The sequence below is a fragment of the Salvelinus namaycush genome, chromosome 4 (assembly GCF_016432855.1).
Source record: "Salvelinus namaycush isolate Seneca chromosome 4, SaNama_1.0, whole genome shotgun sequence".
Lineage (NCBI taxonomy): Eukaryota > Metazoa > Chordata > Actinopteri > Salmoniformes > Salmonidae > Salvelinus > Salvelinus namaycush.
Genome location: NC_052310.1, coordinates 870,532 through 893,910, shown reverse-complemented (window position 1 = coordinate 893,910; position 23,379 = coordinate 870,532). Strand labels below are relative to the sequence as shown.

Genomic DNA, 23,379 nt, shown 5'->3' with positions numbered 1-23,379 from the left:
ACCTAGTTCGGTGCTGATGGGTCCTGTAGTCAGACCTTCTAGCCTGGTGTTGCTGGGTACTGTAGTCAGACCTGTCTAGTTTGGTGCTGCTGGGTACTGTAGTCAGACCTGTCTAGTTTGGTGACCAGACCTAGTTCGGTGCTGATGGGTACTGTAGTCAGACCTGTCTAGTTTGGTGCTGCTGGGTACTGTAGTCAGACCTGTCTATTTTGGTGCTGCTGGGTCCTGTAGTCAGACCTGTCTAGTTTGGTGCTGATGGGTACTGTGGCCAGACCTGTCTAGCTTGGTGATGATGGGTACTGTAGTCAGACCTGTCTAGCTTGGTGCTGCTGGGTACTGTAGTCAGACCTGTCTAGCCTGGTTCTGCTGGGTACTGTAGTCAGACCTGTCTAGCTTGGTGCTGCTGGGTACTGTAGTCAGACCTGTCTAGCCTGGTTCTGCTGGGTACTGTGGCCAGACCTGTCTAGCTTGGTGATGATGGGTACTGTAGTCAGACCTGTCTAGCCTGGTGTTGCTGGGTACTGTAGTCAGACCTGTCTAGATTGGTGCTGCTGGGTACTGTAGTCAGACCTGTCTAGATTGGTGCTGCTGGGTACTGTAGTCAGTCCTGTCTAGATTGGTGCTGCTGGGTACTGTAGTCAGACCTGTCTAGCCTGGTGCTGATGGGTACTGTAGTCAGACCTGTCTAGCTTGGTGCTGCTGCTTGGTGCTGCTGGGTACTGTAGTCAGACCTGTCTAGCCTGGTGCTGATGGGTACTGTAGTCAGACCTGTCTAGCATGGTGCTGCTGGGTACTGTAGTCAGACCTGTCTAGCCTGGTGATGATGGGTACTGTAGTCAGACCTGTCTAGCCTGGTGTTGCTGGGTACTGTAGTCAGACCTGTCTAGCCTGGTGCTGCTGGGTACTGTAGTCAGACCTGTCTAGCTTGGTGCTGCTGGGTACTGTAGTCAGACCTGTCTAGCCTGGTGTTGCTGGGTACTGTAGTCAGACCTGTCTAGCCTGGTGATGATGGGTACTGTAGTCAGACCTGTCTAGCATGGTGTTGCTGGGTACTGTAGTCAGACCTGTCTAGCCTGGTGTTGCTGGGTACTGTAGTCAGACCTGTCTAGCCTGGTGTTGCTGGGTACTGTAGTCAGACCTGTCTAGCCTGGTGATGATGGGTACTGTAGTCAGACCTGTCTAGCCTGGTGTTGCTGGGTACTGTAGTCAGACCTGTCTAGCCTGGTGTTGCTGGGTACTGTAGTCAGACCTGTCTAGCTTGGTGCTGCTGGGTACTGTAGTCAGACCTGTCTAGCCTGGTGTTGCTGGGTACTGTAGTCAGACCTGTCTAGCCTGGTGATGATGGGTACTGTAGTCAGACCTGTCTAGCTTGGTGTTGCTGGGTACTGTAGTCAGACCTGTCTAGCTTGGTGCTGCTGGGTACTGTAGTCAGACCTGTCTAGCTTGGTGCTGCTGGGTACTGTAGTCAGACCTGTCTAGCCTGGTGTTGCTGGGTACTGTAGTCAGACCTGTCTAGCCTGGTGATGATGGGTACTGTAGTCAGACCTGTCTAGCTTGGTGCTGCTGGGTACTGTAGTCAGACCTGTCTAGCTTGGTGATGATGGGTACTGTAGTCAGACCTGTCTAGCTTGGTGATGATGGGTACTGTAGTCAGACCTGTCTAGCTTGGTGCTGCTACTTGGTGCTGCTGGGTACTGTAGTCAGACCTGTCTAGCTTGGTGCTGCTAGACAGTCCCTGTGGACAGAGACCCAGCCTGGTAATATAGACAGTCCCTGTGGACAGAGACCCAGCCTGGTAATATAGACAGTCCCTGTGGACAGAGACCTAGCCTGGTAATGTAGACAGTCCCTGTGGACAGAGACCCAGCCTGGTAATATAGACAGTCCCTGTGGACAGAGACCTAGCCTGGTAATATAGACAGTCCCTGTGGACAGAGACCTAGCCTGGTGATATGGCCAGTCCCTGTGGACAGAGACCTAGCCTGGTAATATAGCCAGTCCCTGTGGACAGAGACCTAGCCTGGTAATATAGACAGTCCCTGTGGACAGAGACATAGCCTGGTAATATAGACAGTCCCTGTGGACAGAGACCTAGCCTGGTGATACAGACAGTCCCTGTGGACAGAGACCTAGCCTGGTAATATAGACAGTCCCTGTGGACAGAGACCTAGCCTGGTGATGTAGACAGTCCCTGCAGGGGGAAGCCATGGCCGTCTATGCCTGCCTCCTAGGGCTACTCAACCATTTGAGATGCATAAACCAGCCCGATGACCTCGTCCTTGTCACTAATACCCCAAACCATCTCCTCCCATCCAGTCCAATCAGTGACAGCTGTACTGCTACGTTTCCCACGGTAACCCCTGGCCATTCCGTGTGAGCTGGGCTGGTGCCACACAATATCGCCACCAAAAGAAATGCATTTATTAATTAAATACATTAGCTGGGTTTGTGTGCCAGCAGAGCAGAGCATGGGGTAATCAGGCCCTGGAGTGGTCCCCTGCCCTCCTCCGCTGATCACTGCCTTTGACAGTGTGTTTGTGTGTGTGTGTGTGTGTGTGTGTGTGTGTGTGTGTGTGTGTGTGTGTGTGTGTGTGTGTGTGTGTGTGTGTGTGTGCCCAGACTGCCCTCAGCCTCCCTCTGCCCCTGCCTGCATGCCCCTGGCTACTGTTATGTTTAATTAAGATTTGAATTAATTGGGTTACGGGGGTTATTACTGTACTGTACGGGGGTTATTACTGTACAGGGGTTATTACTGTACTGTACGGGGGTTATTACTGTACGGTGGTTATTACTGTACTGTATGAGGGTTACTGTACGGGGGTTACTGTACGGGGGTTACTGTACGGGGGTTACTGTACGGGGGTTACTGTCCGGGGGTTATTACTGTACTGTACAGGGGGTTATTACTGTACAGGGGGTATTACTGTACTGTACGGGGGTTACTGTACGGGGGTTACTGTACGGGGGTTACTGTACGGGGGTTACTGTACGGGGGTTACTGTCCGGGGGTTATTACTGTACTGTACAGGGGGTTATTACTGTACAGGGGGTATTACTGTACTGTACGGGGGTTACTGTACAGGGGGTATTACTGTACTGTACGGGGGTTATTACTGTACAGGGGTTATTACTGTACTGTACGGGGGTTATTACTGTACGGGGGTTATTACTGTACTGTATGAGGGTTACTGTACGGGGGTTACTGTACGGGGGTTACTGTACGGGGGTTATTACTGTACTGTATGGGGGTTATTACTGTACTGTCCGGGGGTTATTGCTGTACTGTCCGGGGGTTATTGCTGTACTGTCCGGGGGTTATTACTGTACTGTATGGGGGTTATTACTGTACTGTCCGGGGGTTATTGCTGTACTGTATGGGGGTTATTACTGTACTGTCCGGGGGTTATTACTGTACTGTACGGGGGTTATTACTGTACGGGGGTTATTACTGTACTGTACGGGGGTTACTACTGTACTGTATGGGGGTTATTACTGTACTGTACGGGGGTTATTACTGTACTGTACGGGGGTTATTACTGTACTGTATGGGGGTTATTACTGTACGGGGGTTATTACTGTACTGTACGGGGGTTACTACTGTACTGTACGGGGGTAACTACTGTACTGTACGGGGGTAACTACTGTACTGTACGGGGGTTATTACTGTACGGGGGTTATTACTGTACGGGGGTTATTACTGTACTGTACGGGGGTTATTACTGTACTGTACGGGGGTTATTACTGTACTGTACGGGGGTTATTACTGTATGGGGGGTTATTACTGTATGGGGGGTTATTACTGTACTGTACGGGGGTTATTACTGTACTGTACGGGGGTTATTACTGTACTGTATGGGGGTTATTACTGTACGGGGGTTATTACTGTACTGTATGGGGGTTATTACTGTACTGTACGGGGGTTATTACTGTACTGTACGGGGGTAACTACTGTACTGTACGGGGGTTATTACTGTACTGTACGGGGGTTATTACGTACTGTACGGGGGTTATTACTGTACTGTATGGGGGTAACTACTGTACGGGGGTTATTACTGTACTGTACGGGGATTATTGCTGTACTGTACGGGGGTTATTACTGTACTGTATGGGGGTTATTACTGTACTGTACGGGGGTTGTTACTGTATGGGGGTTATTACTGTACTGTACGGGGGTTATTACTGTACGGGGGTTATTACTGTACTGTACGGGGGTTATTACTGTACTGTACGGGGGTTATTACTGTACTGTACGGGGGTTATTACTGTATGGGGGGTTATTACTGTACTGTACGGGGGTTATTACTGTACTGTACGGGGGTTATTACTGTACTGTACGGGGGTTATTACTGTATGGGGGGTTATTACTGTACTGTACGGGGGGTATTACTGTACTGCATGGGGGTTATTACTGTACGGGGGTTATTACTGTACGGGGGTTATTACTGTACTGTATTGGGGTTATTACTGTACGGGGGTTATTACTGTACGGGGGTTATTACTGTACTGTATTGGGGTTATTACTGTACGGGGGTTATTACTGTACGGGGGTTATTACTGTACTGTATGGGGGTTATTACTGTACTGTACGGGGGTTATTACTGTACGGGGGTTATTACTGTACTGTATGGGGGTTATTACTGTACTGTACGGGGGTTATTACTGTATGGGGGTTATTACTGTACTGTACGGGGGGTATTACTGTAATGTACGAGGGGTTATTACTGTACTGTACGAGGGGTTATTACTGTACTGTACGAGGGGTTATTACTGTACTGTATGGGGTTTATTACTGTACTGTACGGGGGGTTATTACTGTACTGTACGAGGGGTTATTACTGTACTGTACGGGGGGTATTACTGTACTGTATGGGGTTTATTACTGTACTGTACGGGGGGTTATTACTGTACTGTACGAGGGGTTATTACTGTACTGTACGGGGGGTATTACTGTACTGTACGAGGGGTTATTACTGTACTGTACGAGGGGTTATTACTGTACTGTACGAGGGGTTATTACTGTACTGTACGGGGGTCATTACTGTACTGTATGGGGGGTTATTACTGTACTGTACAGGGGTTATTCCTGTACTGTACGGGGGTTATTACTGTACTGTACGGGGGTTATTACTGTACGGGGGTTATTACTGTACGGGGGTTATTACTGTACGGGGGTTATTACTGTACGGGGGTTATTACTGTACTGTACGGGGGTTATTACCATACTGTACGGGGGTTATTACCATACTGTACGGGGGTTATTACTGTACTGTGTGTGGGTTTTTACTGTATTGTACGGGGGTTATTACTGTATGGGGGGTTATCACTGTACTGTACGGGGGTTATTACTGTACGGGGGTCATTACTGTACGGGGGTTATTACTGTACTGTATGGGGGTTATTACTGTATGGGGGGTTATTACTGTACTGTACGGGGGTTATTACTGTACGGGGGTCATTACTGTACGGGGGTTATTACTGTACTGTATGGGGGTTATTACTGTATGAGGGTTATTACTGTACTGTACGGGGGTTATTACTGTATGGGGGGTTATTACTGTACGGGGGGTTATTACTGTACTGTATGGGGGGTTATTACTGTATGGGGGTTATTGCCGTACTGTACGGGGTTTATTACCATACTGTACGGGGTTTATTACCATACTGTACGGGGGTTATTACTGTACTGTATTGGGGTTATTACTGTACTGTACGGGGGTTATTACTGTACTGTATGGGGTTATTACTGTACGGGGGTTATTACTGTACGGGGGTTATTACTGTACTGTACGGGGGTAACTACTGTACTGTACGGGGGTAACTACTGTACTGTACGGGGGTTATTACTGTACTGTACGGGGGTTATTACCGTACTGTACGGGGGTTACTGTACGGGGGTTATTACCATACTGTACGGGGGTTATTACTGTACTGTACGGGGTTTATTACCATACTGTACGTGGGTTATTACTGTACTGTATTGGGGTTATTACTGTACTGTACGGGGGTTATTACTGTACTGTATGGGGTTATTACTGTACGGGGGTTATTACTGTACTGTACGGGGGTAACTACTGTACTGTACGGGGGTAACTACTGTACTGTACGGGGGTTATTACTGTACTGTATGGGGGTTATTACTGTACGGGGGTTATTACTGTACGGGGGTTATTACTGTACTGTATGGGGGTTATTACTGTACTGTACGGGGGTTATTACTGTACTGTACGGGGTTTATTACTGTACTGTACGGGGGTTATTACTGTACGGGGGTTATTACTGTACGGGGGTTATTACTGTACGGGGGTTTATTACTGTACTGTACGGGGGTTTATTACTGTACTGTACGGGGGTTATTACTGTACTGTACGGGGGTTATTACTGTACGGGGGTTATTACTGTATGGGGGTTATTACTGTACTGTATGGGGGGTTATTACTGTACTGTATGGGGGGTTATTACTGTACTGTACGGGGGGTTATTACTGTACGGGGGTTATTACTGTACTGTATGGGGGTTATTACGTACTGTACGAGGGGTTATTACTGTACTGTACGGGGGGTTATTACTGTACTGTACGAGGGGTTATTACTGTACTGTACGAGGGGTTATTACTGTACTGTACGAGGGGTTATTACTGTACTGTACGAGGGGTTATTACTGTACTGTACGAGGGGTTATTACTGTACTGTACGAGGGGTTATTACTGTACTGTACGAGGGGTTATTACTGTACTGTACGAGGGGTTATTACTGTACTGTATGGGGGGTTATTACTGTACTGTACGAGGGGTTATTACTGTACTGTACGAGGGGTTATTACTGTACGGGGGTTATTGCTGTACGGGGGTTATTGCTGTACTGTACGGGGGTTATTGCTGTACTGTACGGGGGTTATTGCTGTACTGTACTGGGGTTATTACTGTACTGTACGGGGGTTATTACTGTACTGTATTGGGGTTATTACTGTACTGTACGGGGGTTATTACTGTACTGTACGGGGGTTATTACTGTACTGTACGGGGGTTATTACTGTACGGGGTTATTACTGTACTGTACGGGGGTTATTACTGTACTGTATTGGGTTATTACTGTACTGTACGGGGGTTACTACTGTACGGGGGTTATTACTGTACTGTATGGGGGTTATTACTGTACGGGGTTATTACTGTACTGTACGGGGGTTATTACTGTACTGTATGGGGGTTATTACTGTACGGGGTTATTACTGTACTGTACGGGGGTTATTACTGTACGGGGGTTATTACTGTACTGTACGGGGGTTATTACTGCACTGTATGGGGGTTATTACTGCACTGTATGGGGGTTATTACTGTATGGGGGGTTATTACTGTACTGTATGGGGGTTATTACTGTATGGGGGGTTATTACTGTACTGTACGGGGGTTATTACTGTACGGGGGTTATTGCTGTACTGTACGGGGGTTATTACTGCACTGTATGGGGGTTATTACTGCACTGTATGGGGGTTATTACTGCACTGTATGGGGGTTATTACTGTACTGTATGGGGGTTATTACTGTACTGTACGGGGGTTATTACTGTACTGTACGGGGGTTATTACTGTACTGTATGGGGGTTATTACTGTACGGGGGTTATTACTGTACGGGGGTTATTACTGTACTGTATGGGGGTTATTACTGCACTGTATGGGGGTTATTACTGTACTGTACGGGGGTTATTACTGTATGGGGGTTATTACTGTATGGGGGTTATTACTGTATGGGGGGCTATTACTGTACTGTACGAGGGGTTATTACTGTACTGTATGGGGGTTATTACTGTACTGTATGGGGGGGTTATTACTGTACTGTACGGGGGTTATTACTGTACTGTACGAGGGGTTATTACTGTACTGTATGGGGGTTATTACTGTACTGTATGGGGGGTTATTACTGTACTGTACGGGGGTTATTACTGTATGGGGGGTTATTACTGTACTGTACGGGGGTTATTACTGTACTGTACGAGGGGTTATTACTGTACTGTACGAGGGGTTATTACCGTACAGTATGGGGGGTTATTACCGTACTGTACGGGGGTTAATACTGTACGGGGGTCATTACTGTACTGTACGGGGGTTATTACTGTACTGTATGGGGGGTTATTACCGTACTGTACGGGGGTTATTACCGTACTGTACGGGGGTTATTACTGTACGGGGGTTATTACGTACTGTACTGTTTTTTTTACTGTACGGGAGTTATTACCGTACTGTACGGGGGTTATTACCGTACTGTACGGGGGTTACTGTACGGGGGTAATTACTGTACGGGGGTTATTACTGTACTGTACGGGGGTTATTAATGTACTGCCTACATAGTCTACTACTGTTGACCAGGGTCTATAGGGTAGTGGACTACTGTTGACCAGGGTCTATAGATGTTAAGTTTAGTTGAGTTTTTATAATGTGGATGGAATTGTATTTACATTTATAAAAAATAATAAATAAATAAATAAAAATCTGTCATTCTGATCAGGCCATGTATAAAGTTCATCTGGTTCAAACTAAATGACACAGAGCTCTCGGTGTAGCCTGGGATAATCAGCGGTGTTGTTAGAGGGGTGAAGATAACGATTTGGTTGGGCCACCAGTCAGGTATTAACCCTGCTGAAAGGACAAGAGTGGGATAGATGGAGTACCACTACTGGACACACATCAGCAGAACAGACTGACTAGAGGGAAGCCGGTTGGCCAGAGGAGACTAGAGGGAAACCTGTTGGCCAGTGGAGACTAGAGGTTAGCCTGTTGGCCAGTGGAGACTAGAGGGTAGCCTGTTGGCCAGTGGAGACTAGAGGGAAACCTGTTGGCCAGTGGAGACTAGAGGGTAGCCTGTTGGCCAGATAGCCAGTGGAGACTAGAGTGTAGCCTGTTGGCCAGATAGCCAGTGGAGACTAGAGTGTAGCCTGTTGGCCAGTGGAGACTAGAGTGTAGCCTGTTGGCCAGATAGCCAGTGGAGACTAGAGTGTAACCTGTTGGCCAGTGGAGACTAGAGGGTAGCCTGTTGGCCAGATAGCCAGTGGAGACTAGAGTGTAACCTGTTGGCCAGTGGAGACTAGAGTGTAGCCTGTTGGCCAGTGGAGACTAGAGGGTAGCCTGTTGGCCAGTGGAGACTAGAGTGTAGCCTGTTGGCCAGTGGAGACTAGAGTGTAGCCTGTTGGCCAGATAGCCAGTGGAGACTAGAGTGTAGCCTGTTGGCCAGATAGCCAGTGGAGACTAGAGTGTAGCCTGTTGGCCAGTGGAGACTAGAGTGTAGCCTGTTGGCCAGATAGCCAGTGGAGACTAGAGTGTAGCCTGTTGGCCAGATAGCCAGAGGAGACTAGAGGGTAGCCTGTTGGCCAGTAGAGACTAGAGGTTAGACTGTTGGCCAGTGGAGACTAGAGGGTAACCTGTTGGCCAGTGGAGACTAGAGTGTAGCCTGTTGGCCAGTGGAGACTAGAGTGTAGCCTGTTGGCCAGATAGCCAGTGGAGACTAGAGTGTAGCCTGTTGGCCAGATAGCCAGTGGAGACTAGAGTGTAACCTGTTGGCCAGTGGAGACTAGAGTGTAGCCTGTTGGCCAGTGGAGACTAGAGGGTAGCCTGTTGGCCAGTGGAGACTAGAGTGTAGCCTGTTGGCCAGTGGAGACTAGAGGGTAGCCTGTTGGCCAGATAGCCAGTGGAGACTAGAGTGTAGCCTGTTGGCCAGATAGCCAGTGGAGACTAGAGTGTAGCCTGTTGGCCAGATAGCCAGTGGAGACTAGAGTGTAGCCTGTTGGCCAGATAGCCAGAGGAGACTAGAGGGTAGCCTGTTGGCCAGTAGAGACTAGAGGTTAGACTGTTGGCCAGTGGAGACTAGAGGGTAACCTGTTGGCCAGTGGAGACTAGAGTGTAGCCTGTTGGCCAGATAGCCAGTGGAGACTAGAGTGTAGCCTGTTGGCCAGTGGAGACTAGAGTGTAGCCTGTTGGCCAGATAGCCAGTGGAGACTAGAGTGTAGCCTGTTGGCCAGATAGCCAGTGGAGACTAGAGTGTAGCCTGTTGGCCAGTGGAGACTAGAGTGTAACCTGTTGGCCAGTGGAGACTAGAGGGTAGCCTGTTGGCCAGTGGAGACTAGAGTGTAGCCTGTTGGCCAGTGGAGACTAGAGGGTAGCCTGTTGGCCAGTGGAGACTAGAGGGTAGCCTGTTGGCCAGTGGAGACTAGAGGGTAGCCTGTTGGCCAGTGGAGACTAGAGGGTAGCCTGTTGGCCAGTGGAGACTAGAGGGTAGCCTGTTGGCCAGTGGAGACTAGAGGGTAGCCTGTTGGCCAGTGGAGACTAGAGGGTAGCCTGTTGGCCAGTGGAGACTAGAGGGTAGCCTGTTGGCCAGTGGAGACTAGAGGGTAGCCTGTTGGCCAGTGGAGACTAGAGGGTAGCCTGTTGGCCAGTGGAGACTAGAGGGTAGCCTGTTGGCCAGAGGAGACTAGAGGGTAACCTGTTGGCCAGTGGAGACTAGAGTGTAGCCTGTTGGCCAGTGGAGACTAGAGGGTAGCCTGTTGGCCAGTGGAGACTAGAGGGTAGCCTGTTGGCCAGTGGAGACTAGAGTGTAGCCTGTTGGCCAGTGGAGACTAGAGGGTAGCCTGTTGGCCAGTGGAGACTAGAGGGTAGCCTGTTGGCCAGTGGAGACTAGAGGGTAGCCTGTTGGCCAGTGGAGACTAGAGGGTAGCCTGTTGGCCAGTGGAGACTAGAGGGTAGCCTGTTGGCCAGTGGAGACTAGAGGGTAGCCTGTTGGCCAGTGGAGACTAGAGGGTAGCCTGTTGGCCAGTGGAGACTAGAGGGTAACCTGTTGGCCAGTAGAGACTAGAGGGTAGCCTGTTGGCCAGACAGCCAGTGGAGACTAGAAGGTAGCCTGTTGGCCAGAAGAGACTAGAGTGTAGCCTGTTGGCCAGTGGAGACTAGAGGGTAACCTGTTGGCCAGTGGAGACTAGAGTGTAGCCTGTTGGCCAGATAGCCAGTGGAGACTAGAAGGTAGCCTGTTGGCCAGAGGAGACTAGAGTGTAGCCTGTTGGCCAGTGGAGACTAGAGGGTAACCTGTTGGCCAGTGGAGACTAGAGTGTAGCCTGTTGGCCAGTGGAGACTAGAGTGTAGCCTGTTGGCCAGTGGAGACTAGAGGGTAGCCTGTTGGCCAGTGGAGACTAGAGGGAAGCCTGTTGGTCAGTAGAGACTAGAGGGTAGCCTGTTGGCCAGATAGCCAGTGGAGACTAGAAGGTAGCCTGTTGGCCAGAGGAGACTAGAGGGTAACCTGTTGGCCAGTAGAGACTAGAGGTTAGCCTGTTGGCCAGACAGCCAGTGGAGACTAGAAGGTAGCCTGTTGGCCAGTGGAGACTAGAGGTTAGCCTGTTGGCCAGTGGAGACTAGAGGGTAACCTGTTGGCCAGTAGAGACTAGAGGTTAGCCTGTTGGCCAGACAGCCAGTGGAGACTAGAAGGTAGCCTGTTGGCCAGTGGAGACTAGAGGGTAACCTGTTGGCCAGTGGAGACTAGAGTGTAGCCTGTTGGCCAGTGGAGACTAGAGTGTAGCCTGTTGGCCAGATAGCCAGTGGAGACTAGAGTGTAGCATGTTGGCCAGTGGAGACTAGAGTGTAGCTTGTTGGCCAGTGGAGACTAGAGTGTAGCTTGTTGGCCAGATAGCCAGTGGAGAGAAAAGATAAGACACACCATATAAAATACACATCAAAGCACAGGGGTAACACAACCAATAATAACTCATACAATAATGGCAGAGCAATTTAACGGCAACTTCATAGAAACAAACAATTGACACATACTGTCCAACTGCCACGCCAACCGAGAGCTCCACGCTCCACACAGAGAGCAGCGAGAGCTCCACGCTCCACACAGAGAGCAGCGAGAGCTCCACACAGAGAGCAGCGAGAGCTCCACACAGAGAGCAGCGAGAGCTCCACACAGAGAGCAGCGAGAGCTCCACACAGAGAGCAGCGAGAGCTCCACGCTCCACACAGAGAGCAGCGAGAGCTCCACACAGAGAGCAGCGAGAGCTCCATGCTCCACATAGAGCAGTGAGAGCTCCACACAGAGAGCAGCGAGAGCTCCACGCTCCACACAGAGAGCAGCGAGAGCTCCACACAGAGAGCAGCGAGAGCTCCACACAGAGAGCAGCGAGAGCTCCACGCTCCACACAGAGAGCAGCGAGTGCTCCACGCAGAGAGCAGCGAGAGCTCCACACAGAGAGCAGCGAGAGCTCCACGCTCCACACAGAGAGCAGCGAGAGCTCCACACAGAGAGCAGCGAGAGCTCCACGCTCCACACAGAGAGCAGCGAGAGCTCCACACAGAGAGCAGCGAGAGCTCCACACTCCACACAGAGAGCAGCGAGAGCTCCACGCTCCACACAGAGAGCAGCGAGAGCTCCACGCTCCACACAGAGAGCAGCGAGAGCTCCACACAGAGAGCAGCGAGAGCTCCACACAGAGAGCAGCGAGAGCTCCATACTCCACATAGAGCAGTGAAAGCTCCACACAGAGAGCAGCGAGAGCTCCACACAGAGAGCAGCGAGAGCTCCACGCTCCACACAGAGAGCAGTGAGAGCTCCACGCTCCACACAGAGAGCAGCGAGAGCTCTACGCTCCACACAGAGAGCAGCGAGAGCTCTACGCTCCACACAGAGAGCAGCGAGAGCTCCACGCTCCACACAGAGAGCAGCGAGAGCTCCACGCTCCACACAGAGAGCAGTGAGAGCTCCACGCTCCACACAGAGAGCAGCGAGAGCTCCACGCTCCACACAGAGAGCAGCGAGAGCTCCACGCTCCACACAGAGAGCAGCGAGAGCTCCACGCTCCACACAGAGAGCAGCGAGAGCTCTACGCTCCACACAGAGAGCAGCGAGAGCTCCACGCTCCACACAGAGAGCAGCGTGAGCTCCACACAGAGAGCAGCGAGAGCTCCACACAGAGAGCAGCGAGAGCTCCACGCTCCACACAGAGAGCAGCGAGAGCTCCACGCTCCACACAGAGAGCAGCGAGAGCTCTACGCTCCACACAGAGAGCCTTCCTGACTGCTGATGCGCTCTTAAAGTGGCAGGGCACGCTGAAGGTTCCGTGCAGGATTTCGCCACACACACTGAACATTGTTTCAATCTGGTTTAGCCAGGCTAGATGATAAAGACCCACCTTGCCGACCAGCGCCGGTATGTTCATAGAGTTGGTAGCAAAGCCCATGCCGAAGATCATGGAGGACTCTGCCCCCAGGAAGGTGGCTACAAGCTGCTCCAACTCCTCATGGATAGCCAGGTTACCTGGACAGAGACATGAGAAAGAGAAACAAAATGAAAATTCACATCCACGTCCTGTCGCTGTTTGCTGCCGTTTCAAGTGATCAATCTGATCGCTCTTACAGTCACAGTCCGACACTAAGAAAAAAGGGTTCCAAATGGGTTCTTCAGATGACCCCGTAAGAGAACCCTTTTTGGGGTCCAGGTAGAACCCTTTTTGGGTTCCAGGTAGAACCTTTTTGGGGTCCAGGTAGAACCTTTTTGGGGTCCAGGTAGAACCTTTTTGGGGTCCAGGTAAAACCATTTTGGGTTCCAGGTAGAACCTTTTTGGGGTCCAGGTAGAACCCTTTTGGGGTCCAGGTAGAACCCTTTTGGGTTCCAGGTAGAACCTTTTTGGGTTCCAGGTAGAACCCTGGAAACAAAAAGGGTTTTTCAAAGGGTTGTCATAAGGGGACAGCCGAAGAACCCCTTTAAGCTTCTAAATAATACCTCCCCCCCCCCCCAAGAGTGTACTTCCCTCCTTACCCCTTCCCCTTGGCCCAAGTCCCTAATGTCAGAAGGGCCTGGACAGGTAGAAGCACTGTAGTGGTGGAGTTTCTAACATATTGTTTCCACCTTACAGATCTGCTAACATCTCAGCGTTTTGGGGAGAAGAGGTCGGGAGAGGGGACCGGTGGGGTACAAGCATTATGGTGTTTACCACATGTTCTTGGACAAGGTGAGTGGCAGTTCAATAACTTGTTCATTCAAATGCAGAGGATGATCCCCCTTCAATATCTATGGAATATGGTCACCATACAGGGAGCTTAACAGACTTCACAAATAGCTCCTCAAATATATGACTGTGTGTCTGCCACATGTTTTGGACAAACTGATTGGCAGTTCACTAATGTCCCCTTCATTCCCTCATACAATTCCAGTGCCTTCAGAAAGTATTCATACCATGTGACTTAATACTCATTTTGTGTTACAGCCTGAATTCAAAATGGATTAAATAAAAAATAAATAAAAAAATCACCCATCTACACATATTCCCCATATTGACAAAATTAAATGTTTTTAAAAATGTTAAAACATTTGTTGGAAATAAAAAAAGAATCTAATTTACATAAGTATTCACACACAAGTCAATACATGTTAGAATTACCTTCGGCAGCAATTACAGCTGTGAGTCTTTCTGGTAAGTCTTTAAGAGCTTTGCACAGCTGGATTCTACAAAATGTGCACTTTATTCTTAAAAAAAACTCTTAAAGCACTGTCAAGTTGTTTGTTGATCATATTAACCATTTTTCAATTCTTGCCATAGATTTTCATGCCGATTTAAGTCAAAACTTTAACTCGGCCACTCAGGAACATTCAATGTCTTGTTGGTAAGCAACTCCAGTGTAGATTTGGCCTTGTGTTTTAGGTTATTGTCCTGCTGACAGGTGAATTAATCTCCCAGTGTCTGGTGGAAAGCAGACTGAACCAGGTTTTCCTCTAGGATTGTGCCTGTGCTTCATCTCACAGTGTCTGGTGGAAAGCAGACTGAACCAGGTTTTCCTCTAGGATTGTGCCTGTGCTTCATCTCCCAGTGTCTGGTGGAAAGCAGACTGAACCAGGTTTTCCTCTAGTATTTTGCCTGTGCTTCATCTCCCAGTGTCTGGTGGAAAGCAGACTGAACCAGGTTTTCCTCTAGGATTTTGCCTGTGCTCATCTCTATTCCGTTTCTTTTTTATCCAAAACCTCTCTAGTCCTTGCCGATGACAAGTATACCTATAACATTATGCAGTCACCACCATGCTTGAAAATATGAAGAGTGGTACTAAATTATGTGTTGGATTTGCCCCCAAAATAACATTTTGTATTCAGGACAAAGTTCATTTCTTTCCCAAATTTTTTGCAGTTTTACTTTAGTGAATTGTTGCGAACAGGATGCATGTTTTGGAATATTTTTATGCTTTACAGGCTTCCTTCTTTTCACTCTGCCATTTAGATTAGTATTGTGGAGTAACTACAATGTTGTTGATCCATCCTCAGTTTTCTCCTATTAAACTCTAACTGTTTTAAAAAGTCACTAATTGGCCTCATGTTGAAATCCTTGAGTGGTTTCTTTCCTCTCTGGCAACTGAGTTAGGAAGGATGCCTGTATCTTTGCAGTGACTGGGTGTATTGATACACCATTCAAAGTGTAATTAATAACTTCATTATGCTCAACTGGATATTCAATTTCTGCTTTTAATGTATTTTTTGGCCCATCTACCATTAGGTGCCATTGGAAAACCACCCTGGTCTTTGTATTTGAATTTGTGTTTGAAATTCACTGCTCGACAGATGGACTTTACAGATAATTGTATGTGTGAGGTACATTGCCCAGATGAGATAGTCAATAAAAAAATCATGTTAAACACTATTATTGCACACAGTGAGTCCATGCAACTTATTATGTGACTTGTTAAGCAACTATTTACTCCTGAACTTATTTAGGCTTGTCATAACAAAGTGGTTGAATACTTATTGACTCCAGACATTTCAGCTTTTCATTTCTTATTACATTTTCTAAAATATCTAAAAATATAATTCCACTTTGACATTGTTTGTAGGCCAGTGACACAAAATCTAATTCAGTTTTAAATTCAGGCTGTAACATCAAAATGTGGAATAAGTTAAGGGGTGTGAATACTTTCTGAAGACACTCGATGTACAGTACCAGTCAAAAGTTTGGACACACCTACTCATTCAAGGGTTTCTCTTTATTTTTACAGTTTTCTACATTGTAGAATAATAGTGAAGACATCAAAACTATGAAATAAACACATATGGAATCACGTAGTAACCAAAAAAGTGATAAACAAATCTATTTTATATTTGAGACTCTTCAAATAGCAACCCTTTGCTTTGATGACACTTTGCACACGCTTGGCATTCTCTCAACCAGCTTCACCTGGAATGTTTTTCCAACAGAATTGAAGGAGTTACCACATATGCTGAGCACTTGTTGGCTGCTTTTCCTTCACTCTGCGGTGACTCATCCCAAACTAATCTCAACTTGTTTGAGGTTGGGGGATTCCCCCGAATCGAGATGGTTTGGGATGAGTCGGACAGCAGAGTGAAGAAAAAGCAGCCAACAATTGCTCAGCATATGTGGGAACTCCTTCAAGACTGTTGGAAAAGCATTGGTCAGTGAGGTGACCAACACCAAGAACTTCAGAGTTCCTCTGTGGAGATGGGAGAACCTTCCAGAAGGACAACCATCTCTGCAGCACTCCACCAATCAGGCCTTTATGGTAGAGTAGCCAGACGGAAGACACTCCTCAGTAAAAGGCACATGACAGCCCGCTTGGAGTTTGCCAAAAGGCACCTAAAGGACTCTGAGTGAAACAAGATTCTCTGGTCTGATGAAACTAAGATCGAACTCTTTGGCCTGGATGCCAAGCGTCACGTCTGGAGGAAACCTGGCGCCATCCCTACGGTGAAGCATGGTGAGGGCAGCATCATGCTGTGTGGATGTTTTTCAGGGACTGGGAGACTAGTCAGAGTCGAGGGAAAGATCTACGTAGAAAAGTACAGAGAGACCCTTGACAAAAACCTGCTCCAGAGCACTCAGGACCTCAGACTGGGGCAAAGGTTCACCTTCCAACAGGACAATGACCATAAGCACACTGCCATGACAACGCAAGAGTGGCTTTGGGACAAGTCTCTGAATGTCCTTGAGTGGCCCAGCCAGAACCCAGACTTGAACCTGATCGAACATCTCTGGAGAGACCTTAAAATAGCTGTGCAGCAACTCTCCCCATCCAACCTGACAGAGCTTTAGAGGATCTGCAGAGAAGAATGGGAGAAACTCCCCAAATACAGGTGTGCCAAGCTTGTAGCGTCATACCCAAGAAGACTCAAGGCTGTAATCGCTGCTAAAGGTGCTTCAACAAAGTACTGAGTAAAGGGTCTGAATACTTATGTAAATGTTATTTCAGTTTTTTTTTTTTTTTTATACATTTTCAAAAAGATCTAAAAGCCTGTTTTCTCTTTGTCATTACGGGGTATTGTGATGTCATTATGGGGTATTGTGATGTCATTATGGGGTATTATGATGTCATTATGGGGTATTGTGATGTCACTATGGGGTATTGTGTGTAGATTAATGAGGGGGAAAAAGACATTGAATCCATTTTAGAATAAGGCTGTAACGTAACAAAATGTGGGAAAAGTCAAGGGGTCTGAATACTTTCCAAAAGCACTGTATGGGATGATCAGATGATGATATTTAGTTCTTTCACACCGAGGTGATTATGGAGGGGGAGATTGTTCAAATATAACCTAATAGATACTCACAGTCTCATTCGCAATGGATGTAAAAAAAAATATAAATAAATACAGACTTCATTGATTTGTGATGTGAAACTACTGAGAAGGTCAGCTTATTAGTCCTGGTCAAGGTGAGTTAAAACAATCAGAAATCGAACATCCCCAAAATGGGCACTCTCCTACATTTGCGTGCAGCAGTAAGGCTACTTCTATGAGTACTCAGGCGTGACGCTCCCTGAACATTAACAGAGAAACCAGACCCATGTTCATTGATCACATGGGAGAACTCCACACAAAACACAATGAAAAGAACAAATCTCGTAAAATGTGATTCTGAAATAAACCCCAAAAACGTGTTTCTCACAAGTGTAGCAGGTAGTGAAGTCAACAAACAACGTTTCCACTCACAGAACGAGAAACGGTACGTGAATGTAGGCCTAATTAGTAATACAATGCATTAACAGAAATGTATGTAACCAAATGACGGGGATTAAAAGTACAATTACTACTGGTGACATATGTCATGGGGAATTGATCAAAATAAAGAATCAAAGGGCCAACAATTCACACAATGAGAGCATGTGTTCTGGAGAGCAGAGAGCATGTGTTCTGGAGAGCAGAGAGCATGTGTTCTGGAGAGCAGAGAGCATGTGTTCTGGAGAGCAGAGAGCATGTGTTCTGGAGAGCTGAGAGCATGTGTTTTGGAGAGCAGAGAGCATGTGTTCTGGGGAGCAGAGAGCATGTGTTCTGGGGAGCAGAGAGCATGTGTTCTGGAGAGCAGAGAGCATGTGTTCTGGAGAGCAGAGAGCATGTGTTCTGGAGAGCAGAGAGCATGTGTTCTGGAGAGCAGAGAGCATGTGTTCTGGAGAGCAGAGAGCATGTGTTCTGGAGAGCTGAGAGCATGTGTTTTGGAGAGCAGAGAGCATGTGTTCTGGAGAGCAGAGAGCACGTGTTCTGGAGAGCTGAGAGCATGTGTTCTGGAGAGCAGAGAGCATGTGTTCTGGAGAGCAGAGAGCATGTGTTCTGGAGAGAGAGCCTCCTATAAGCTACCTTCGCCACACACCCATACCCTTCTTCTTGTCTGAACATTTAAATGATACTCTTCACAAATACTTTTGATGCTGTTCACTGACAGCGGCGACTCAAGAGTCAGCTAGGCCTTTCGCCACGCACGCTGCATATGAAGGACTTCCATCACCACTTCTCTCCCCTACTGGTTTTTTCCTATCAACTTTCTTTCCAGAAGCCAAATCCACAATCTTAGTCAAGGAATCCCCTTTCCCTTTTAAACAAGGTACAGCAGCTGAACTGTTATTTAACACACCATTCGGTCCGTTGTCAACCGTTTGAACAGCCCAGCCTTTTGTTCCGCTGGTGAAATCAATTGGCCTAGCTTATCTCAGAATGAGAACGAGTTGCCGATTCCTTATATAATTGTGTTTTATACTTTACTGTACATTTTATAAAAACACAGACTAGACAGCTAGTATAACAGTCTGACTACATTGCTGCTAGCAGTACGAGGTACCGTAATGACTCACACTACAAATTGAGCTTTAATTTTCCAGAATCGATGTTCATTGATACTCCTGTCTTAGTAGTGTCTGCTTTTGGTAAAATGTAAGTAGTTGAGCCATAAAAACATAAACAGGTTATCATTAGAAAGGTTAACGTCTCCTCTATCACAGTAAACTAATGTCTCGATGTGTTTCGGTGTCCATATGATCGATTCTATTGGACCAAACCTTAAACGCTTTTTTTGTTTTGACTGGCAGGGGGAGGGGCTTGGTGTATGTGTGTAAGTGGGAAGTTGAGCACAGCCCACAGTCTTTAGGCACGACCGTTACGCACAGCCTGCGGCCTGCTGTCAGTTACGCATGGCCTCCGGTCCATTACCCACGGCCTGTGGTCCGTTACCGCCTCCACAAGGCCTGCAGGCCTGGTCTTTACTCGCGGCCTACAAGCGGACAAACACGAAAAATTTAAATAAAAACTAAATTCTTGCGATATTTGGAATATCACACTAAAACATACATTCAAATTATTTCTATATATCAACATCACCCAGCCCCTAGTGGTCTATATATCAACCAGCCCCCAGCCCCTAGTGGTCTATATATCACCCAGCCCCTAGTGGTCTATATATCACCCAGCCCCTAGTGGTCTATATATCACCCAGCCCCCAGCCCCTAGTGGTCTAAATATCACCCAGCCCCTAGTGGTCTATATATCACCCAGCCCCCAGCCCCTAGCACCACGTATATCAACATCACCCAGCCCCTAGTGGTGTGTATATCAACATCACCCAGCCCCTAGTGGTGTGTATATCAACATCACCCAGCCCCTAGTGGTGTGTATATCAACATCACCCAGCCCCTAGTGGTGTGTATATCAACATCACCCAGCCCCTAGTGGTGTGTATATCAACATCACCCAGCCCCCTAGTGGTGTGTATATCAACATCACCCAGCCCTAGTGGTGTGTATATCAACATCACCCAGCCCCTAGTGGTGTGTATATCAACATCACCCAGCCCCTAGTGGTGTGTATATCAACATATCAACATCACCCAGCCCCTAGTGGTGTGTATATCAACATCACCCAGCCCCTAGTGGTGTGTATATCAACATCACCCAGCCCCTAGTGGGTGTGTATATCAACATCACCCAGCCCCTAGTGGTGTGTATATCAACATCACCCAGCCCTAGTGGTGTGTATATCAACATCACCCAGCCCCTAGTGGTGTGTATATCAACATCACCCAGCCCCTAGTGGTGTGTATATCAACATCACCCAGCCCCTAGTGGTGTGTATATCAACATCACCCAGCCCTAGTGGTGTGTATATCAACATCACCCAGCCCCTAGTGGTGTGTATATCAACATCACCCAGCCCTAGTGGTGTGTATATCAACATCACCCAGCCCCCTAGTGGTGTGTATATCAACATCACCCAGCCCTAGTGGTGTGTATATCACCCAGCCCCTAGTGGTGTGTATATCAACATCACCCAGCCCCTAGTGGTGTGTATATCAACATCACCCAGCCCTAGTGGTGTGTATATCAACATCACCCAGCCCCTAGTGGTGTGTATATCACCCAGCCCCTAGTGGTGTGTATATCACCCAGCCCCTAGTGGTGTGTATATCAACATCACCCAGCCCCTAGTGGTGTGTATATCAACATCACCCAGCCCCTAGTGGTGTGTATATCAACATCACCCAGCCCCTAGTGGTGTGTATATCAACATCACCCAGCCCCTAGTGGTGTGTATATCAACATCACCCAGCCCCTAGTGGTGTGTATATCAACATCACCCAGCCCCTAGTGGTGTGTATATCAACATCACCCAGCCCCTAGTGGTGTGTATATCAACATCACCCAGCCCCTAGTGGTGTGTATATCAACATCACCCAGCCCCTAGTGGTGTGTATATCAACATCACCCAGCCCCTAGTGGTGTGTATATCAACATCACCCAGCCCTAGTGGTGTGTATATCAACATCACCCAGCCCCTAGTGGTGTGTATATCAACATCACCCAGCCCCTAGTGGTGTGTATATCAACATCACCCAGCCCCTAGTGGTGTGTATATCAACATCACCCAGCCCCTAGTGGTGTGTATATCAACATCACCCAGCCCCTAGTGGTGTGTATATCAACATCACCCAGCCCTAGTGGTGTGTATATCAACATCACCCAGCCCCTAGTGGTGTGTATATCAACATCACCCAGCCCCCTAGTGGTGTGTATATCAACATCACCCAGCCCCTAGTGGTGTGTATATCAACATCACCCAGCCCCTAGTGGTGTGTATATCAACATCACCCAGCCCCTAGTGGTGTGTATATCAACATCACCCAGCCCCTAGTGGTGTGTATATCAACATCACCCAGCCCCTAGTGGTGTGTATATCAACATCACCCAGCCCCTAGTGGTGTGTATATCAACATCACCCAGCCCCTAGTGGTGTGTATATCAACATCACCCAGCCCCTAGTGGTGTGTATATCAACATCACCCAGCCCCTAGTGGTGTGTATATCAACATCACCCAGCCCCTAGTGGTGTGTATATCAACATCACCCAGCCCCCTAGTGGTGTGTATATCAACATCACCCAGCCCCTAGTGGTGTGTATATCAACATCACCCAGCCCCTAGTGGTGTGTATATCAACATCACCCAGCCCCTAGTGGTGTGTATATCAACATCACCCAGCCCCTAGTGGTGTGTATATCAACATCACCCAGCCCCTAGTGGTGTGTATATCACCCAGCCCCTAGTGGTGTGTATATCAACATCACCCAGCCCCTAGTGGTGTGTATATCAACATCACCCAGCCCCTAGTGGTGTGTATATCAACATCACCCAGCCCCTAGTGGTGTGTATATCAACATCACCCAGCCCCTAGTGGTGTGTATATCAACATCACCCAGCCCCTAGTGGTGTGTATATCAACATCACCCAGCCCCTAGTGGTGTGTATATCAACATCACCCAGCCCCTAGTGGTGTGTATATCAACATCACCCAGCCCCTAGTGGTGTGTATATCAACATCACCCAGCCCCTAGTGGTGTGTATATCAACATCACCCAGCCCCTAGTGGTGTGTATATCAACATCACCCAGCCCCTAGTGGTGTGTATATCAACATCACCCAGCCCCTAGTGGTGTGTATATCAACATCACCCAGCCCCCTAGTGGTGTGTATATCAACATCACCCAGCCCCTAGTGGTGTGTATATCAACATCACCCAGCCCCTAGTGGTGTGTATATCAACATCACCCAGCCCCTAGTGGTGTGTATATCAACATCACCCAGCCCCTAGTGGTGTGTATATCAACATCACCCAGCCCCTAGTGGTGTGTATATCAACATCACCCAGCCCCTAGTGGTGTGTATATCAACATCACCCAGCCCTAGTGGTGTGTATATCAACATCACCCAGCCCCTAGTGGTGTGTATATCAACATCACCCAGCCCCTAGTGGTGTGTATATCAACATCACCCAGCCCCTAGTGGTGTGTATATCAACATCACCCAGCCCCTAGTGGTGTGTATATCAACATCACCCAGCCCCTAGTGGTGTGTATATCAACATCACCCAGCCCCTAGTGGTGTGTATATCAACATCACCCAGCCCCTAGTGGTGTGTATATCAACATCACCCAGCCCCTAGTGGTGTGTATATCAACAGTCACCCAGCCCCTAGTGGTGTGTATATCACATCACCCAGCCCCTAGTGGTGTGTATATCAACATCACCCAGCCCCTAGTGGTGTGTATCACATCACCCAGCCCCTAGTGGTGTGTATATCAACATCACCCAGCCCCTAGTGTGTGTATATCAACATCACCCAGCCCCTAGTGGTGTGTATATCAACATCACCCAGCCCCTAGTGGTGTGTATATCACATCACCCAGCCCCTAGTGGTGTGTATATCAACATCACCCAGCCCCTAGTGGTGTGTATATCAACATCACCCAGCCCCTAGTGGTGTGTATATCAACATCACCCAGCCCCTAGTGGTGTGTATATCAACATCACCCAGCCCCTAGTGGTGTGTATATCAACATCACCCAGCCCCTAGTGGTGTGTATATCAACATCACCCAGCCCCTAGTGGTGTGTATATCAACATCACCCAGCCCCTAGTGGTGTGTATATCAACATCACCCAGCCCCTAGTGGTGTGTATATCAACATCACCCAGCCCCTAGTGGTGTGTATATCAACATCACCCAGCCCCTAGTGGTGTGTATATCAACATCACCCAGCCCCTAGTGGTGTGTATATCAACATCACCCAGCCCCTAGTGGTGTGTATATCAACATCACCCA

The 23,379-nt window shown here is 48.2% G+C and overlaps 1 protein-coding gene across 1 annotated transcript in view; it reads right to left on the bottom strand.

Annotated features, from left to right (window-relative positions):
- LOC120045310 (serine palmitoyltransferase 3-like) overlaps positions 1-23,379 on the bottom strand; it is a 147,433-nt gene that overhangs the window by 77,596 nt on the left and 46,458 nt on the right. The window contains exon 5 of the mRNA XM_038990190.1: positions 13,159-13,283. Within this exon, the coding sequence (XP_038846118.1) occupies positions 13,159-13,283 (125 nt within the window). The remainder of the gene's footprint in view (positions 1-13,158; positions 13,284-23,379) is intronic.